The 17,510-nt window shown below is 41.2% G+C and overlaps 1 protein-coding gene across 1 annotated transcript in view; it reads left to right on the top strand.

The window, feature by feature from the left end:
• Nucleotides 1-17,510, top strand: part of vwa8 (von Willebrand factor A domain containing 8) — a 77,760-nt gene that overhangs the window by 902 nt on the left and 59,348 nt on the right. The window contains exons 2-12 of the mRNA XM_042426284.1: nt 1,020-1,097; nt 1,259-1,389; nt 1,886-1,996; nt 13,894-14,061; nt 14,829-14,993; nt 15,382-15,431; nt 15,567-15,675; nt 15,802-15,906; nt 16,087-16,215; nt 16,751-16,885; nt 16,973-17,050. Coding sequence (XP_042282218.1) covers nt 1,020-1,097; nt 1,259-1,389; nt 1,886-1,996; nt 13,894-14,061; nt 14,829-14,993; nt 15,382-15,431; nt 15,567-15,675; nt 15,802-15,906; nt 16,087-16,215; nt 16,751-16,885; nt 16,973-17,050 — 1,259 coding nt within the window. The remainder of the gene's footprint in view (nt 1-1,019; nt 1,098-1,258; nt 1,390-1,885; nt 1,997-13,893; nt 14,062-14,828; nt 14,994-15,381; nt 15,432-15,566; nt 15,676-15,801; nt 15,907-16,086; nt 16,216-16,750; nt 16,886-16,972; nt 17,051-17,510) is intronic.

Raw genomic sequence — 17,510 nt, 5'->3', positions numbered from 1 at the left:
AATAAATATGAAACAAAAATTAAATGATTCAAACCTTTCTTAATTAAACGTTACATTCTGGCCATTCATCTTTATTCATATTAATAATGCTTATAATGTTTTTTCATATTTTCTTGGGTCACATAAAAAGAGCAAGCATGTGTTACTTACACGTCACAGCTTAGCAGACAGTTTGACTTGTCATGGTAGGAAAAGCACAGGTGACATTAACATAGGCTGCGTTGTATCCCAGTACTGTGCTTATGTCCTAAGCCATGACAGTGTGACAGTCAACCAGCATGCACAATACCAGAAACCTGATTAAAATTAAATCATTAATTTAAATTTTTACACCTGTGCTTTTCCTACTGTGACATGTCAAAATGTCTGCTGTGAAAAAGGCCTACAGATGTGGTTGCCCCTAAGGACAAAAAACATACAAAAGCAGCAGCACAAACATTAAGGAAATGTAATGCAAATCCAAAAAAACAATACAAACTTTAAAACACATAAAAGTGAAAACACAAACATTAAAAGAAATGCAACAAATACTAAAACACATATAAAAGTGGAAACAAAATGCATTTGTAGCATTTTTGGATTTGAAGCTCATTTTCCCTTAGAAACCACCGTCTATTGACCCTCTTCATGACACGCATTTTGACTTGTCAAAGCAGGAAAAGCACAGCTATAAATAATTACATTAACAATGCCTCCATTCATTTAATTGTCTCAGTAAGTCATGTCAGTGAGTGAGCATGCACAATACCAGAGCCCTGGAACTGGTTCACCTAAATGGGTGCAGCCATTACTAATTTTATTTATTCCACCTGTGTTTTTCATGCTTTGACAAGTCTAAATATCTTCTGTAAAATGGGTCTATTATAGAGTAGAATTAAAGGAATTTATAATCTTATTCAAAACAACATTATGTGTTGTCAAACAGCCTTCAGCGTTTTTCAAAGTTTAACTTGAACTGTCCTGCTTATTGCTGTCTGTGAAAGACCTGCTCATGTATTGTTTACCCTGTGTTTTTGCAGGTGACACAGTGAAGATTGGAGATATCTCATACAAACTCAAAACACCTCGGAATCCAGAACTTGTTCCTGTCAAACACAGTATGTAAATATTTCTTGGTGTCTGTCTGGACAATAATATGCATGTTTGCATGAAATAAGAGGAAGACAGGGACTATAGATGAAATAAAAGTGGGTAAAATGTCAGGTAGAAAACAAGTGGTAAAATTTTAGTTTAATCTTGTTTTGTTTGGGTGTCCTAGTTTCAGACTCCCTACCCCAGACTGTGGCCCAGCATCTACGATGGATTATGCAGAAAGACCTTTTGGGTCAGGATGTGTTTCTCATTGGTCCACCGGGACCCCTGAGACGATCCATAGCTATGCAGTACCTTGTGAGTACACTAATAACACACACACACAGGACAAAACTCCATAATGGCAGCATGTCAAAAAACTTGAATTTGAAAAAAAATGCATTGAAGCTTTAATTTATGTACTGACAAGTATCACTTATCAAATTAGGTCAATTCTTCAGATTTCCAACCAATCTCCGATATAAATGAAATAGTTTGTAACTGCAATATGTAGATGGAGTTGTATAAACATCAAATTGTACAAAAATGTATGCTGTGAATTGACAGTGACGCTGTTATAGAGATGGGCACTGGATTGTTTCATGAGACAAATTTACCTGAGCTGTTACCGGATAAAAATAATTAATATTTGAGAGTCAACATATGAACATAACTGGACGTCATATTATTGTTTTAGTTCATAAAATTGGTTTGAAAAATACTTGTAAAATTATTGTACAACTGAAACCTGAGAATGGTGCAGGGGCTTTTGAAGAGCTGTGTGAAACCATGTTTGTCCCTTGTTGTTGAACAGGAGTTGACCAAACGGGAAGTTGAGTATGTAGCTCTGTCCAGGGACACCACAGAGACTGACCTGAAACAGAGGAGAGAGATCCGCTCAGGGACGGCCTTCTACATAGACCAGGTAAATCCTCTCAGTGGATATAGTTTTTCTTGTTAATTATACTTTTTAACAAACCAGGTCAGTAATTAGCCCCATGTAGCGTAAAATATGTCTTTTCCAGACCAATCAGGTTACTTGGCACGCTAGTGAATCAATGTTCACATGAGTAAAATTGTTAAAAAAAAACCAAAACAAAACATAAAAATAGTACAATATAAGATACAATAAAAGAAACAAACAATAAAACATAAGCAACAACATAACTTAAAAACACAAAATACAAACATTAGGTACTATGAGGCGAGACTGCAGACTGTAAAAAAATGAAGGGACGTAGCCACTGTGACCTCACCCATTGGTTTGTGGACTCCCGTTTTGAAGCCTAGAGTTTGGTGATTTCTCTTGGACATCTTGGATTTGACCATCGCCATCTTTGATTTTTGGAACCAGAAGTGACCATATTTAGACGAGAGGGTGGAGCTGACCCTAGCGCTAGCTGCTAGCTTGATTAGAGCGGTGCATTTACAGTCTATGGTTAACTGTGATAATGCTAATGCTAATTTTCGCAAGCAAAAAACAGGCTATAACCATTAAAGCAAAATGCACTTACTGGAAAAACTGAACATCCGACTCCTTAGAAGGTCTTTCAGTACAACCAAACACTGAACAAGACTTTTTTGGGCGACTAAAATGTTACAATTAACCTTCATGAACTGAAAACACAGCGTGAAATAGCGGCTGCTATGCCTATACTCTGTGAATCTGGGGTTATGTCATGGTTACATTGCATAATCAACCTTGTCGCCGTGGTAGCAACTTGTCAATCACAAGGTAGCCACACCCTAAAGCATACCCTGCTTTATCGTTTATTTTACTCTAAATGGGACCATAATTTACAAAATGAAAGTCATGCTGTATTGAAGAAGACTTGAAACTAGTGTTTGAGAACAGGAAAGTGTTTACTGAGGTAATAAATGAAGTGAGAAGTAGGGTCATTTTCTCGTAGACTTCCATACAATCGGACCTCTTTTTGCAACCAGTAGAGTCGCCCCCTGCTGGCCATTTGAGAGAATGTAGGTTTAAGTCACTACTGCATTGGCTTCACAAAGGCCAGTTTGAATAAATGCAGGACAATAAGGAGAACTGGAGAAAGTAAGAACAAATCCCATTCAGTCCCACAACACGTGTGCAGATATTAGGTTTATGGCTAATTTCTAGTTGAATACAACAAACTGAAATCATTTTAACAGAGAGATTTTTCAAACTTTAGACTTGACATTGTGTTTGCACAGACAAATATTCAAGTAACACAACTCATTCAAGTACAAACATTCTAAATGGGTTCTCACTGAACCCCATTTAGCATTGTTTGTTTTATATTAAATAACATTAAAACACAAATTTAGAGTCACAATAATCTAGTTCTTGCTGATTGGCTCCATCACACTGCAAAACGGGCGGTGGTGCAATGCAAGCCTTAAGGACTCAGACAAGAGTAAGTAACTGAAGGAAGAAACCATCAAAGGCCGTGCTAACATAGACAAGACCCTACTTCCAGGGAAGTTGAAACTTCGGTGCCTGCAGTTTGGATTTTTCCATCACCAAAGTTGAGGAGCTAGAGACAACAGTCAGTGGAAACCGCTTATAGTGATCACGTCTCACCTGCTGAAATTGATCACTATAAGCAGATGATTATTATAACAGATTTTTTTTCTTTTTCTTTATTTCTCATGCAGATTGCCATCTTATTGACATTTGTATATTTATTACATGAATATAAAGTAATGAGATGGACAGCTTCGCTATTTACTGAATTTTATTGACAGTTTCAAAAGACAGTACGGTTCTCCGACTTCCGTTGCGCCAAATTGGACAGTGATCTGGTTTCTTGCCAAACTCTGATTATAATTCTTGATATTTTGAAAGTTTTCTCACCGAATATAGGAAATGAAGGTTGGTTTTTAATGACTTTTAAGTCTTTTAAACTGATCTACAGTTTTACCCCCTTGATAACGTGCTGGGCCTGATCCGGGCAGTTTGAGCTGCTGACAGCTGCCGTGTGGACACCACAGCATGGCTGGCAGAGCTTACAGCTAGCGGAGCTAGTGGCTAAATGGAGCTAACAGTTTACCTAATTGCTGGATTACAGCTGCTGGTTGTCAAAAATCCAAGGCAGTGTCTGAAAAGCAGTTGAGAGTTATCCACATGAGAGGCTGCGTTTTCCACAGCTAAGGTGATGGATCCTGAGCTATCTGGGCTCAGGGCAGAACTCCTAATCATTGAAAGCCTGATCAGCAAACTACTCAACTGGCAAGCTAAGCTGCACTCCTGCCTTGTCAAGCTGGAGACTGCTGGACAAGACCCAAAGGACTACTTGATTACTATAAGTAAATTATCTAAACAGCATTTGTATAGGAATGATTCTGTCCAAGTTTTTTGATCCATATAAACGGTTGATCACTGTAACCATGATCACTATAAGCGGTTTCCACTGTACATACATCAAGAAATGGCTTGGACTCCCGATGCCTCAGCAGTATCGGCTTGCATGAGTATGGGGCTCTGGAACTGTCTACTGTCACTAGCCTTACTGAAAAATGCAAATCCTCCGAGGTAAGGCTGGACATAACCATGACAGAAACTCAGGACACCACAATATGGGCAGCAGCTCCCAGAGTGGCAGCAGGCAGAAAGTGGAACTCATCTGAGGCGGTGCAGCAGGCATGGAGGTATTGTGGGCCAAGTGCAGCTTAGAAGAGGTGGTTTTGGGCTTGGCACAAGTAAAGCCACATGGCACAGAACAACACCTGCCCAGAAGAGAGGACTTGTGGTAAAAGAGTTATGGCAGCAGGAGGAAACAGAACAATGTGCTGTGAGATTCACAGGCATAACAGGGCCAATGGATGGGAAAACCTTGAACACCGGGAGCTTGCCTGGAAGAGTCACCTATGATGTTCTTCCCAGTCCCAAGAACTTGAACCAGTCGCCTTGGAGAATACCCATAATGTCCTCTTTGCCAAATACCAGCAACCCTATGGCACATACCCAACGGCTAGCCTCACACAAAGACGGTACACCTGGGGGCACAACCAGGTCCTTCACCAATTGGCACTAGTGTTGGAAGAAAGGAAGACTAACAACAACGCCCTCCCTCTCCCAACCCCTGACTTCTCAAATACAATGGCCTCTGTACTAGCAGGAAAGATACCAAAAAGGTCAACTGCAAGAAAATAATCAAGCCTACTAAATACAGCCCAGGATTGGAAGATGAAGGCTAATCTAGACCAGAAGCTCACCTTTCCATCAGAGATCATTACAACCAGTCTCAGTTGGTGAAGCGTATGAACGCAAAAAGCTGAAGTACACCAATCTAACAACTGAAGCAGAACAAAAGGGCTGGAGAACACTGATACTCACTGTGGAGGTCGGCCGCAGGTGTTTTGTGGCCATTTCAACACCAGGCTGGTGGGGATCTGAGGACAGGCTATCAAATCACTGGCAGAGGCTGCTTAGTGAAATAACTGGCTCTGGCTGAAAAGAAAGGACAAGAACTGGTCAGCAAGATGACCGCCAGCCAGTAGGAAGGGTAAAAGTGGAGGGGGTTGCACCTGGGATGCCACGTTTCGCCATTGAGCCCTCAGGAGGTGTTGTGGGCCTATCAATGAAACACCAAGGAAGGAAGGTGCCCACCTGATAACTACAGTGAAGCTTTTACCCCTACCCCCCTCTGCTGGTTATGATTTACAGTCTGCATAAACAGGACTGAATCATTGACAGAAGAAACCTGGACTCAGCTAATCCTCCTGAAGTTCTGTTGGGTGCTCACTAGAGGACTGCATTGTGATTTGGATCCCATGGATCCCACGGGACCTAATGCAAATCTTGCGGGAGTGGTTTTAATTTTGCTGTGCTCAGTCAGCGCTCCTCCTGGTGCTCCCTGACACCACTACCTGCTGCAGCTCACATACATACACACACACACTCATGAGTGCCCACACCTGCCAACTTCACCTGAATGAGCAAAGGAAAGAAACACCAAACAATGCATGCATATTAAGGGGCAGTGGTGGCCTAAAGGTTAGAGAAGCGAGCTTATGACCGGAGGGTCACCGGTTCAATCCCCTGGACTGGAAGGATAAATCTGGGTGGAGAAAGTGAAGAAGCAGCGCTTGCCTCATTACCCTCATTGCCCTCATTACCATCACTGAAGTGCCCTCGAGGCACCCCAACTGTTCCAGTGGAGCTGCTCAGTTGCTGGCAGATCAGACTGAGGTTGTACTGGGCAGCTTCCAGGTATGAATGTGTAACTGTGTGAATGTGATCAAGGCGTTCCTGAAAAAGAGAACATTGCTCTCATTGGGAATTCCCCTGAATAAATAAACAAAAAATATAAAAAAAATATTGCAATACTGCAGGTTATTACTACTTTTGTACTCATTTAGAAGGTAACAGAGGAGTTGTAAGCTTGCGTTAAGTTGCATTCCATCATCATTACGAGCGCTACTCCTGATCAGTGCGTTTAAAGACACAGGGAAACGAAACAGAATAAAACAACCACAGCCAACAACACATGTTCTAAAATAATAAGAAGGCTAAAATAAATAAATACAATTTAATTTTGCTATAGAACAGGCGTACTTATTGCACTAGAATAGCTGTAATTATTGCACTAGTATGATGTAATTATGCACTAGAACATAATTTTGCTATGTTATCACAGGTATACATCTCTTTATTAATACTACACAGTTAAATAACATGTCTTTCCTGCAGGATGAGAGAAGACACAAAATCAATGCAATGTTAATGGTTAGAATGTTTGCGGGTGGGAGTAGGCACACACATTGCAGGAGCGGGGAGTGATGGTCAGAAATCCAGCAGGAGCGGGCAGGAGCAGGATGAAGAAAACAGTTTCATGCAGGGCTCTAGTGCCCACCTGATGACCCCAGTGAAGAGTGTACCCCTACCCCCATTCAAGGAATGATTGCTGATTACAATACGGGATTGTAAAACCAAGTCCTATGAACTCAACAGCAAAGGTGGAACAATAAATTGTGCGCTCATTCTCGCTCTTCTGTCACTGAAGCACACAAACACAAATTGTAGAGTCACAGCAACACTTAAAATAGTGGTGCCCTCCCTTACCATTCCATTTTGTTCCTTTCCATGCCACTTTTTGATCATTCAAGCTTCATGAAATCGTACACACCCACACTATGTTGACTTTTTAAGTCAAGTAACCATGGAGACCAGCAGTTCCTCATTATCAAGGCTGGTTTATCTAACGAGAACTTTCTGTTTTCCATTCAGCTCCATTCATTTCTCAGGGGCACTGAAAAACGATTATGAAAAAAACAAAATCCACATAAGCCTGATCATTAGACCATGTCATTGGGCTTCAAGGAGCCAGCAGAGACAAATGATGATAAGCTGTGATAATTAACATTTACTCAATCATGTCATTATCCACAACTAATTAGCACATGGCTGCATCTGTGTAAAAAAATAAACCAGTTGCATAACAGTTCAAACATCAACTCCATGGAAACACGTTGAAGTTATTTTTAATGATTTATTCTCAGAACATTTATCCTCCACTCACAAATTTGGTCTTCTGGAACAGGAAAACTCACAGCTAATTAGTTTGAGTTTCTTATAATTAGACTGAATCTGGAAGGGAGTGTCACTCCTCTTTTTTTTTATTAGTACAGTGGTAACTGAAGAAGGCGTTACACTATCAATATGTTCTCTCATTGTCAGACTTTGTAAATGCAGCGGTGCTATTCTCTGCTCACTGAAAAAAAATGTGCCTGTACTGCATATACTTGCCTGTATCTTGCATTACACCACAGCCATCACTTTCTGAGTGGTTTTTATAGTTTAATCAAGAGTAAGGGGACCTATATTTGTGACAGTGCAATTGAAACCCTGCTGATGTAGCAGTTTTGTTTGGCTCTGGCAGATTTTTCTAATTTAATCACTCACTGTGATCTTTCTTCTACTGAAATGGATGGCAGAGTCCATTAGGGAGAAGCATTACTGAAAATCATATATCACAGTGCAATTTTATTATAAAGGCCAATGCCTCTGCCTTTATGAAGATGTCTAAAGACATAGACCTCCAGAATAACACAAATGCCTTTCATATTGATTATAATTGTCTGCATCATTATTCTCACACCACACATCACCTCTAAATGTGTGTCTTTGTCCTATTTAAGGACAACAGTCCTCAAAGTTGTGCATAAACCTGTGATTACATCAATACAATCGAGAGAGCATCACCAGCATAGGTAATGCTAAATTTATACAAAAGTGCACATTTGGCATGTGGACCAGAACAGTTACACAGAACACCTGGGATGGATGACTGCAGGTGACCCAAAAATCATGACGAACTTTCACTTTCATGAAGATCTCACCGTAGATATTAGCCATAAAAGTGGTTTGCAGCTTCCAATAACAAGATAATCGGGTTTTTGTGCACCTTAATTAGATGTTGTGTGGCTGGCAATGTGGTGCTTGGAAAAAAAATTACAGTGACAGCCTTCAAAAGAATGGAAACATGATTTATTTTACAGTACTATAAAGTTAGTTCTATCTGCACATGTGTCTGAGTCATTAGCGATGTCCCAGTACCATACTACACACCAATTCTTATCAGCATGTATTGTCTTAACACTTGAAACTTGACAAAACAAATGTTATGACTATCATGTCCCGCACGACCTGACTGAAGACAACTCTATTCACACCTTTAAGGCAGATGATCTGAGGTGACGTATGTGAGGCCCTGCCTGCACATATATACATCTGTCACCACAGTCATCCTTCAGTTCGATAGATGCTCTTCACTTGGCCAGCTGCATAGTGGGGCAACCTAGTGTTCACTCGGTACAACACGTATAGTATGGGACATGTATTCACGCACCACAGAGCAGCCACTGAACAGGAGTCAAACCTCCAGCACTCTACTGCTTCTTAGACCCAGCAGACAGGACAGAGTGAGCCACCAAAGGAGCTGTTATATCCAAAGATAAAACCAAACAAAAGTGTGCGGCGATGACCAACTGGCTGCAGCACAGATACCACTCACAGATACCCCTTTAATAAAACCCATGATGTCGCCATGCCCCTGGTCAAATGTGCCCCACACCATGAGGTAATGGAAGAACTCTGCTGTTGTAACCTATTGAGATAGCTTCTACAATCCAGTGAGAAAGCTGAAGTTTACACAGGGCTTTGCCCTTGGCCGGATTAGCAGAACAGACAAACAATTGGTCACATAAACACACACTCTGGGTGCGGCCTATGTAGGTGCGTAGCACATGCACAGGACACAGGGAATGCAACCTCCTCTGCTCCTCAGATGCTAAAGGAGGGGAACAAAAGCTCAAGAGCTCAAAAGCCATACAGCTATAGGCTGTAGGGATAATGTTAGGCAAATACACCGCATTTGGGTGCAATGTAACCTTGGAGCCATCCGAAATGAACTGGGTACAGGAGGGATGCACAGACAAAGCATGAATGTTGTCCACCTGCTTTGTGAAGGTCAAAGCAAGAAGCTGTGCAGTTATGTATGAGAGAAATTTCATATCTGCAGACTCAATGGGCTCAAATGGAGGCCCACAAAGAGCCTCAAGCACCAAAGCCAAATCCCAGGAGGGGATGCTGGATTTAACCTCAGGCTTGAGCCGGTGGACTACTTTTAAGAAATGCATGGTAAGAGGATGAGCGCCTGGCATTGCTCTATCAAAGCCAACATGACAGATATCGCTGCCAAATAGACCTTAATTGTGGAAAAGGAGAGACCCTTATCTAGTAGCTCCTGAAGGAATGTCAAAACATCCACAATAGAGCACTGAAATGGGAGTACATTGCAGTCCTGACACCACTGCTCGAGCGCCTGCCAAATATAGGCATATAGGCATTGCACTTTGGATCATCGCCACTGCACTTGGGGGCAGATCCTTAGCTATTAATTTGCACCTCTCAACAGGTAGGCATGCAGCCAGACATTTCTCTATTCTCTGTTAAGGAGCAGCTTAGATTGACACTAAAATGAGAATAGCTAGTCCACCTTAAAAGTCTGTCCGCCTTTAGTGAGCCTAGTCAGGTTAGGCTAACCCCCTTCACTTTTCCAGCAGTTGAGACTTTTCTTGGTCTTGAGAAGCTGCAGCATTTATCAACTGACACTGTCACCTGTACTGTACATTTACCGCCAGCTTGACAACTTACTGTTAACCTTTTCCTCTGCCCCACTCGCATTCACGTCACTTTTATGCCCCTCGCTATACACACACATTACACACTGCCCTATTCCTTAAAGCAGCTATGTACGCTACTCTTATAACAGTACCTTTCACGTAGATGTTCTTTGAAGGCTGAGGAGAGGGAGGATTCTGGGATTTGATGCACTAGTCAATGACTCAAAACAATTCCACAGTAACATAGGGTGTTCGTAGGGTGATCATTAGTAGCCCATTGATATTAATGATCGTGTGAAATTTTAGCAGTGGTGCTCATAATTCTGCCGTGGTGCACCAATATGGGGGAAACACTGGTACATGCTGTATACAATGAATATGTATTGTGGAATTGGGACACAGCAAGTGTCTTCTAACATGTTGTTTGTTGATTTGCATCATTGCATTGGGATAATGTGTGAATACTTCCAATTTGGAATAACAGGAGGTTTTCCCATTTTGCTGACATTGTGTGAATGTAATACAAACTCGATGCACAACTGGCCTTTTTCACAGAAGACATTTTGACATGTCAGAGTAGGAAAAGCACAGGTGTAAAAAATAAAATTACCCATGATTGAATTCAATTTAGCTGCTTCAGTTTCAGGGTCCTGGTATTGTGCATGCTGGTTCACTGTCACACTGTCATGGCTTACTGGGACGGTTGAATAGAACAGAGTCATCTTTAATGTTATTAGTAACACCTGTGCTTTTCCTACTCTGACATGTCAAGATGTCTGCTGTGAAAAAGACCTATTCACAGAACGCATTTTGAAGTGACATCAGCAGAAATCACCAGCAGACCCTTTTCAGGTGTCACACAGCTGCAACTAATAAAATGAATAAAGGTACGTTTGTTTAGGTTGGGACTCACAACAATATTTCCGTTGTCAATGCTTTCTATGATACCTTACATAACATAAGTTAATACTTAACATAACAACATAGGTCATTAGCTACAGCTGTGTTTTCCATGTTGTGACTCCTCTGTGAAGACTTCATACAGTTAATTATTTTTTATGATTCATTACACTATGACTTGCCTAACTCCAGAAAGCTGTTATGCGACCACATAATCAAGCGCTGTTTTGAAATTGTGTAGTCAACAGTATCCAAATGTTCATCGCAACAGCAACCAATACAATAGAAATTCATTATATACTGTTATAGGGAGTGATAATAAAACACACACATCATCAGTCGTCATGTGTGTGTTCATGCCTTGCGACAGGGCAATAATACTAGTTTTCTCTCGAGGGAAACCTCCGGTGCCTGATCTGATCGGCCAATACCGACCTTTTTTAACACGGTAATGTACAGTATCTACCAGGGCTGGGTGATGCATTCCCTGTTGCTGACAACAAGCAAAGCTAGTCAACCCCTTCAACTCCCCGAGGCTCATGTGCCTCCCACCTTCTCATCAAAATGAAAACAGGTGTGCATTGTTTCCATGGAAACAGCTGAATAGATACAGCATTATTTATGGTACTAATGGGTGTGAAGAGACTGCTTATTTCTGGTCTTCCTCAGATCTCATAGGATTTTGTGCTGTCTAGAGATGTGGGCAGGGCTCGTGTCTGTGTGCAAGGCATGTGCCGGTTTGTGAGTCGGTGTATTGGATAAAACTTCTAGGAGATGTTGATTTTTGCTTGTGTTAATATGTTCCTGTGGGTGTAATTAGTGGGTATATGTTCACATTACTGCATGTGACAATTATTTTGAGTTAGGGATTGAAGATGTGTGGGTGCAAATTAGCAAGCTTTTCTCGTTGAGAATAGTTTGGTATCGTAGGAGGTGTTTGTGTGTTAACTAGAACATCCAAGTATTCCTCAGGGCTCTGTGCTGATTTGGAGCCCTATATTCAGACTTATCGGGTCAGTCCCTGTGCTCACTCTCTCTTTTTCTCCCCCCTCCTTCGCTCTCTTTCTCTTTTTCCCTTCCTCCCTCAATCCAAGCCCCACCCCCAAGTTAATATTAAGGATGGAGTCACAAGGATGTAATCGCAGTATTGTTGTCTTTTTGACTTCTCCAATCATCACTCTCCAGTTAGCAGACTCTTATATAAGGCAGCTTAGCTCAAACCCACACTGCAAATAAGACTCTATTACAGCAATCTCTAAAACTGAGTTTGAACTGAAACCGATGCAAATCCAACTAATCATTCTTTTAAAGTTAAATACATAAATTGAATGTAATTTGCAGGTTATCCATGGTTAGCATGTATCAAGTAAACACACAAACTATGTAAGGACAAAGTACACTGTGCACAAAGCTGTGATTAAACATCAAAACAAACAAACAAGAAAGCATCACCAGCATAGGTAATGCTGAATTAACACAAAACTGCACATTGGGGATGTAAAAACAGAATCAGTGTGATTTCGAATTAGAAACAAAGAAAAAAGCTGTTGACTGTCTGCTGAGGTATTTAGACCAAGCCAGTGGAACAGAACAATTCTCCTGAACACCTGGGATAGATGACAGCAGGTGACCCAAAACTCATGGCGAAATTGCACTTTTGTGAAGAGGATGTAGATATCAGCCATAAAAGTGGGTTGAGTTTGTTCTTATATGTTATGCTAGATTATGCAGTTTTAAAAATGTTGATAATTTAAACTCTGTTTTATATCTTTCCTATGCCGGTTGTGTTTTATTTAATATTTCATGGCCCAGAACTCACCACAAAGCGTACAGTAGAAAGGATTTGTGTTTTGAGGTTCATTGGATGCAGAAGCATTTTGACTAGTACACACAGGGTGTGCATCGAGGAATGACAATTCAATGTTACATACAGCACAGAGATTGTGCAAGAGATTAAAAGCCTGTATGTACTGTAGACTGCAGACCTACAGTATGTGTTGGCTAAAATCTTCTCCATATCTGGTGGGATGTTGTTCTTTTTTAGTGTCAGAATGAACACAAGGCTTGTCTGTGCCTCCCCGTCTCTCTCGCCATCCTGCGTCACTCACATTTCTAACAATTATCTGATTACAGTGTTGGTGCCGAAAATGGATCAAGAGTTAAATATAGAGCATCTGGTCCTCACTATAGTTTTATGACTTTGCTTCCCACACAACCTGCCGCGTATTTACATGTTAACCTAATTATATGGCCACTCGCTCTGCGGTCCACCCAGACAGCTAAAGTTTCCTGCCTCTTGACGTCAGATGTGCTTTTTGATTTCTGCAGAAGTGTGCGTTTACACACACACACTTACATGCACACACAGGCATGTATGCACACACACACACATATGCTGTCAAGTAGAACTAAGTTTCATCCCACATTTGGTGGTAGAAAATAGGCCTTCCTAAAACAGCTGAGTGTTTTGAAGCTTGGTTCTGAGTAGTTCGGAGGATGCTCTGAACACAATAAGCTGAGGACATCCTCAGGAAAGGCTTTATGGCAAGCTTATATTGTCATTAGAGCATGGGCAGTAAGAACTGATGCTCTTTGTTTAAATGCTTGTAGTCATGGACTGGTCACATTTACACAGAGTCAGAGGTCGTACGGGACAATGGAGCAGCAGATCTGACCTGAGGTTGAACTAATTGTACTGGTAGGATTTAGCCCTGAAATGACCTATTTCCTGATACCAACGTCTTACCCCACATCCTTAATTACTTCTGAAGTATTGACTGAGTTCACTGATTTATCTCTGTTTGTCCTTAGTGTGCTGTAAGGGCGGCAACAGAAGGTCGAGTCCTGGTCCTGGAGGGTCTGGAGAAGGCGGAAAGAAATGTTCTACCTGTCCTTAACAACCTGCTGGAGAACAGAGAGATGCAACTGGAGGACGGACGCTTCCTGATGTCAGCCGAGCGTTACGACAAGCTGCTGCAGGTCAGAGCCATACATTCACTGAAATATGTTAAAGAAACTTGTAGGTTTGAAGGTCTCGAAGGCGTTCTCAATCAAAGTCTTCTGGTTTAGAAATCAAACATATTGATTAGTGGTTTTTCTTTCTGAAGACAACAACAGCTAATGGTGACAATCTTCACTCCTCTGTATCTGGGTCTCATCCAGTTAATATGGTTTACATTTAAGAAGATAATTCTTATTTCATGATCATGGCTGGTAATGGTTACCTTGCGAAGCAGCTGGATTCGCGAAATCACAAGATCACACGAGAATCCATCTTGTCAGGCTTCAAGTTATGCGCTCGTGTCAGTCAGCGTCGCAAATCCAGCTGCCTCACAAGATAAGACGGTGATGGACAGATGGTTCATCCAATCACCTGCCAAGTATTTTTTGAAAGTGCCTGCCCTTTCCAAACAGTTTCCACGGATGACTTCTCAGATCGTTCTGTGTAACAAACCATCTGGCGCGTCAGGTTATGTTAATGGGGCTGTTCCTGAATATCTGAATATTCACACTTAAGCAGTGAATTTTCACACTACTCCTACAGGGCTCCTCCTTTTGTGTTTAGATGAAGAAATCGCTGTTGCCATGAATGTACTCTGTGACATCTGAAGTCTGTATTTAATACATGTAAAGAGCTGTGTGCATGCAGCCGTTTACAGAAAAATGCATTTAATATAAAACAAGGATTTGCTTAGTTATAGTCAATAGAAAAAGACTGGAGTGTTTTATGTCTTGATGCTTTGCAGGAGCACACCAAAGAGGAGCTCGACAGCTGGAAGATTATCCGTGTAAGTGAGGACTTTCGGGTCATCGCTCTTGGTCTTCCTGTTCCCAAGTACAAAGGCAACCCATTGGATCCCCCTCTCCGCTCTCGCTTCCAGGCCAGAGACATCTATTACCTACCATTCAAGGTTAGTCCAGGAATTTCCAGATTATATAAGGCCAAAAATGTCCCACTAACAAAAGGTCTCAATAATGAGAGAGGGGGACTTGGCAAAAGGGGAGACCAGCTAACTTTTTTTCCCCTGATGATCCTATTTCTAAAATGTGGAAAAAAGCATTTATTGGAACTACTACTAATGTGTAAGATACATTTAATTAAGATTTCATATTTTTTGCAGTTGGTCTCATTTTCAGATTGCAACTACATTTTATGAACGTTAATTAGGGTACCACTCAAAACTGTTTCTCCGCTCTTAGTTAACAGATTTCAACATTAAATCTCAATGTTTCCGAACATAAATTATGGCTCTTATCTTTTTCTCTGTGTCCCTATTTTTTTCAAAACCTCTTTTTCAGGACCAGTTGGAGCTGTTGTACACAGCAGGACCAAATGTAGCTGCAGAAAGGTACCTAAGAAATACACACTTAATGAAGCTAAGCCGTTTTTAAATGACTTGTTTGACTTGTGAGTATCCTTTCTAGTCACGCTAAGTCTCATTTGGTTTTTAAGAGGCTATACTCTGTTGAATCCTGTGTGTCAGGGTGTCCCAGCTGCTGTCGCTCGCCACTACGCTGTGCTCCCAGGAATCATCCAACCTCGGCCTTCCTGACTTCCCTGTGGACAACCTGCTTCCTGCCCTCTATGTGCTGGTGAGAAGTCGGCACCAGCAGACGCATTAAAGCGAGAGAAAGAGAAATGACAGCCCAGAATTAAACAAAAAAAAGACCTTGGTGGGTCTCAATAGTGTCTAATACCTGTCTTCTGTGTTGTTTCAGAATGTTTTCCCCATGCTGTCCTCCCAGCAGCTAGTCCAGAGACTTTACCCCTACAACAATATCTTAGGCAAAGACGGGCGCAATGCTGTGGAGGGTGTACTCAGTGTAAGTCAGGAACCATCATAACGTCGTCTGGCATCTGTAAGCGGTGCCCTCTAATGTGCATGCTTGTTGTTTTATCAGTTTTGAGGCTTAACATTATCTTGCCTCACTTTGGTCTGAATCTGAGATAAGATACATCAATCAAACTCATTAACGCCCTTCACACACTCTGTACTTTCATAGAGATTTGAGCTTCTGGATGGTCGTCGTGAGTCAACTCCCAGCGCCGTCCTGGGTGTGTCTAAGACAAAGGATGTTGAGGGCCATGCAGATGTCACATTACGTATTGCGGACAAGGACATCACCTTTCAGGTACCAGTAGACTGACTGCATTCATGTAAAACTAAAGGCCCAATCTTGTAGTATGTGGACCAACTACAATCCTGTGTGAGGTGATGGTTGCTCTGTTTTGGTCATGGATTGGAGTTTTAAGGACATAAAGCACTCATGCCTGCTGAAAGCCACTGTTAAAAATGTCAAAGTTTTTAGTTCTGTGAAATAGATAAATAAAGGAAATAAATTACAGAGAAGTAAAGCAAGACAAAAATCACACCATTGCATTATTATTGTTTTTTTTTAATGAATTCTGATAATCTGACTTTCCGCATAAGATTGACCAGTCAGCATTGTCAATATCTTTGAAGCTGTTTTTTCTCATAATATTACAAGCTTATAATAAGCTGTGCCATGTGACTCATTAAGTTGTTGGAACATATATTTTGATCCAAGACGTGATCACATTGTGTCAATGAAGCTGATAAATCTTTGAATCTTGATTTTTGTTTTGTTTAAAGGAATATTATGCCACAACTTTTATATAACTATCTTATCTATCATGGAACTCCAGGTCCCAGCGGGCACCAAGGAGCCACGACCACCCAACAGTAGCCCCAACTTCATCAGTACCCCGAGCCACTCTAAGCTGATGGCTGAAATGATGCAGTCACACATGGTCAAGGACATATGTCTGATAGGAGCCAAGGTAGCTAACCCAAAATGTATACACACATGCAGTACATATCGTGAAAGTTATCTCTGGTTCTAATAACAATCATTTTGTATTTTACAGGGTTGTGGAAAGTCAGTGATTGCCAGAGAGTTTGCTGAGATGCTGGGTTACAGCACAGAGCCAGTCATGCTCTACCAGGTAAATAAAAGCTAGTGAAGAAAAGATTCCAAATGTTTTGAAATGGAGTGAAATGAACAGACAGAGGGTCTCGTTTGCTGTCAAAGCCCTAAAATAACTAGTGAGACTGTCCCTCTTTTGACCTACACAGTAACAAATACATTATCCTTTTTTCACTTCCAGTCACTACATTTGCAGTCCACGCTTCCTTAATGTGTTTTGCATTTATATGTGACCATCAAGAACAAGCACTCCAGCTCTGTGACTTAAAAAAAACGCATGTGTCAAATATGCCTTAATCATGTTAGGGGAAAAAATCACTGGCAGAGACTCACATATTTTGTGACCTCTGATGTCATAAAGGAGGTTTCAACCAACTCGACTGCACAGATTAGGGAAGGGTTATGTTTATGAAAGGAGACCTTCTTAAATCAAAACTGTTTCATTAGAGGAAAATGGTTCTCTTTTATCATGATTATCT

The sequence above is a fragment of the Thunnus maccoyii genome, chromosome 11, assembly GCF_910596095.1.
Source record: "Thunnus maccoyii chromosome 11, fThuMac1.1, whole genome shotgun sequence".
NCBI classification, from domain to species: Eukaryota; Metazoa; Chordata; class Actinopteri; order Scombriformes; family Scombridae; genus Thunnus; species Thunnus maccoyii.
Note: the sequence above shows the minus strand (reverse complement) of the source record. Positions and strands in the feature narration are given on the sequence as shown.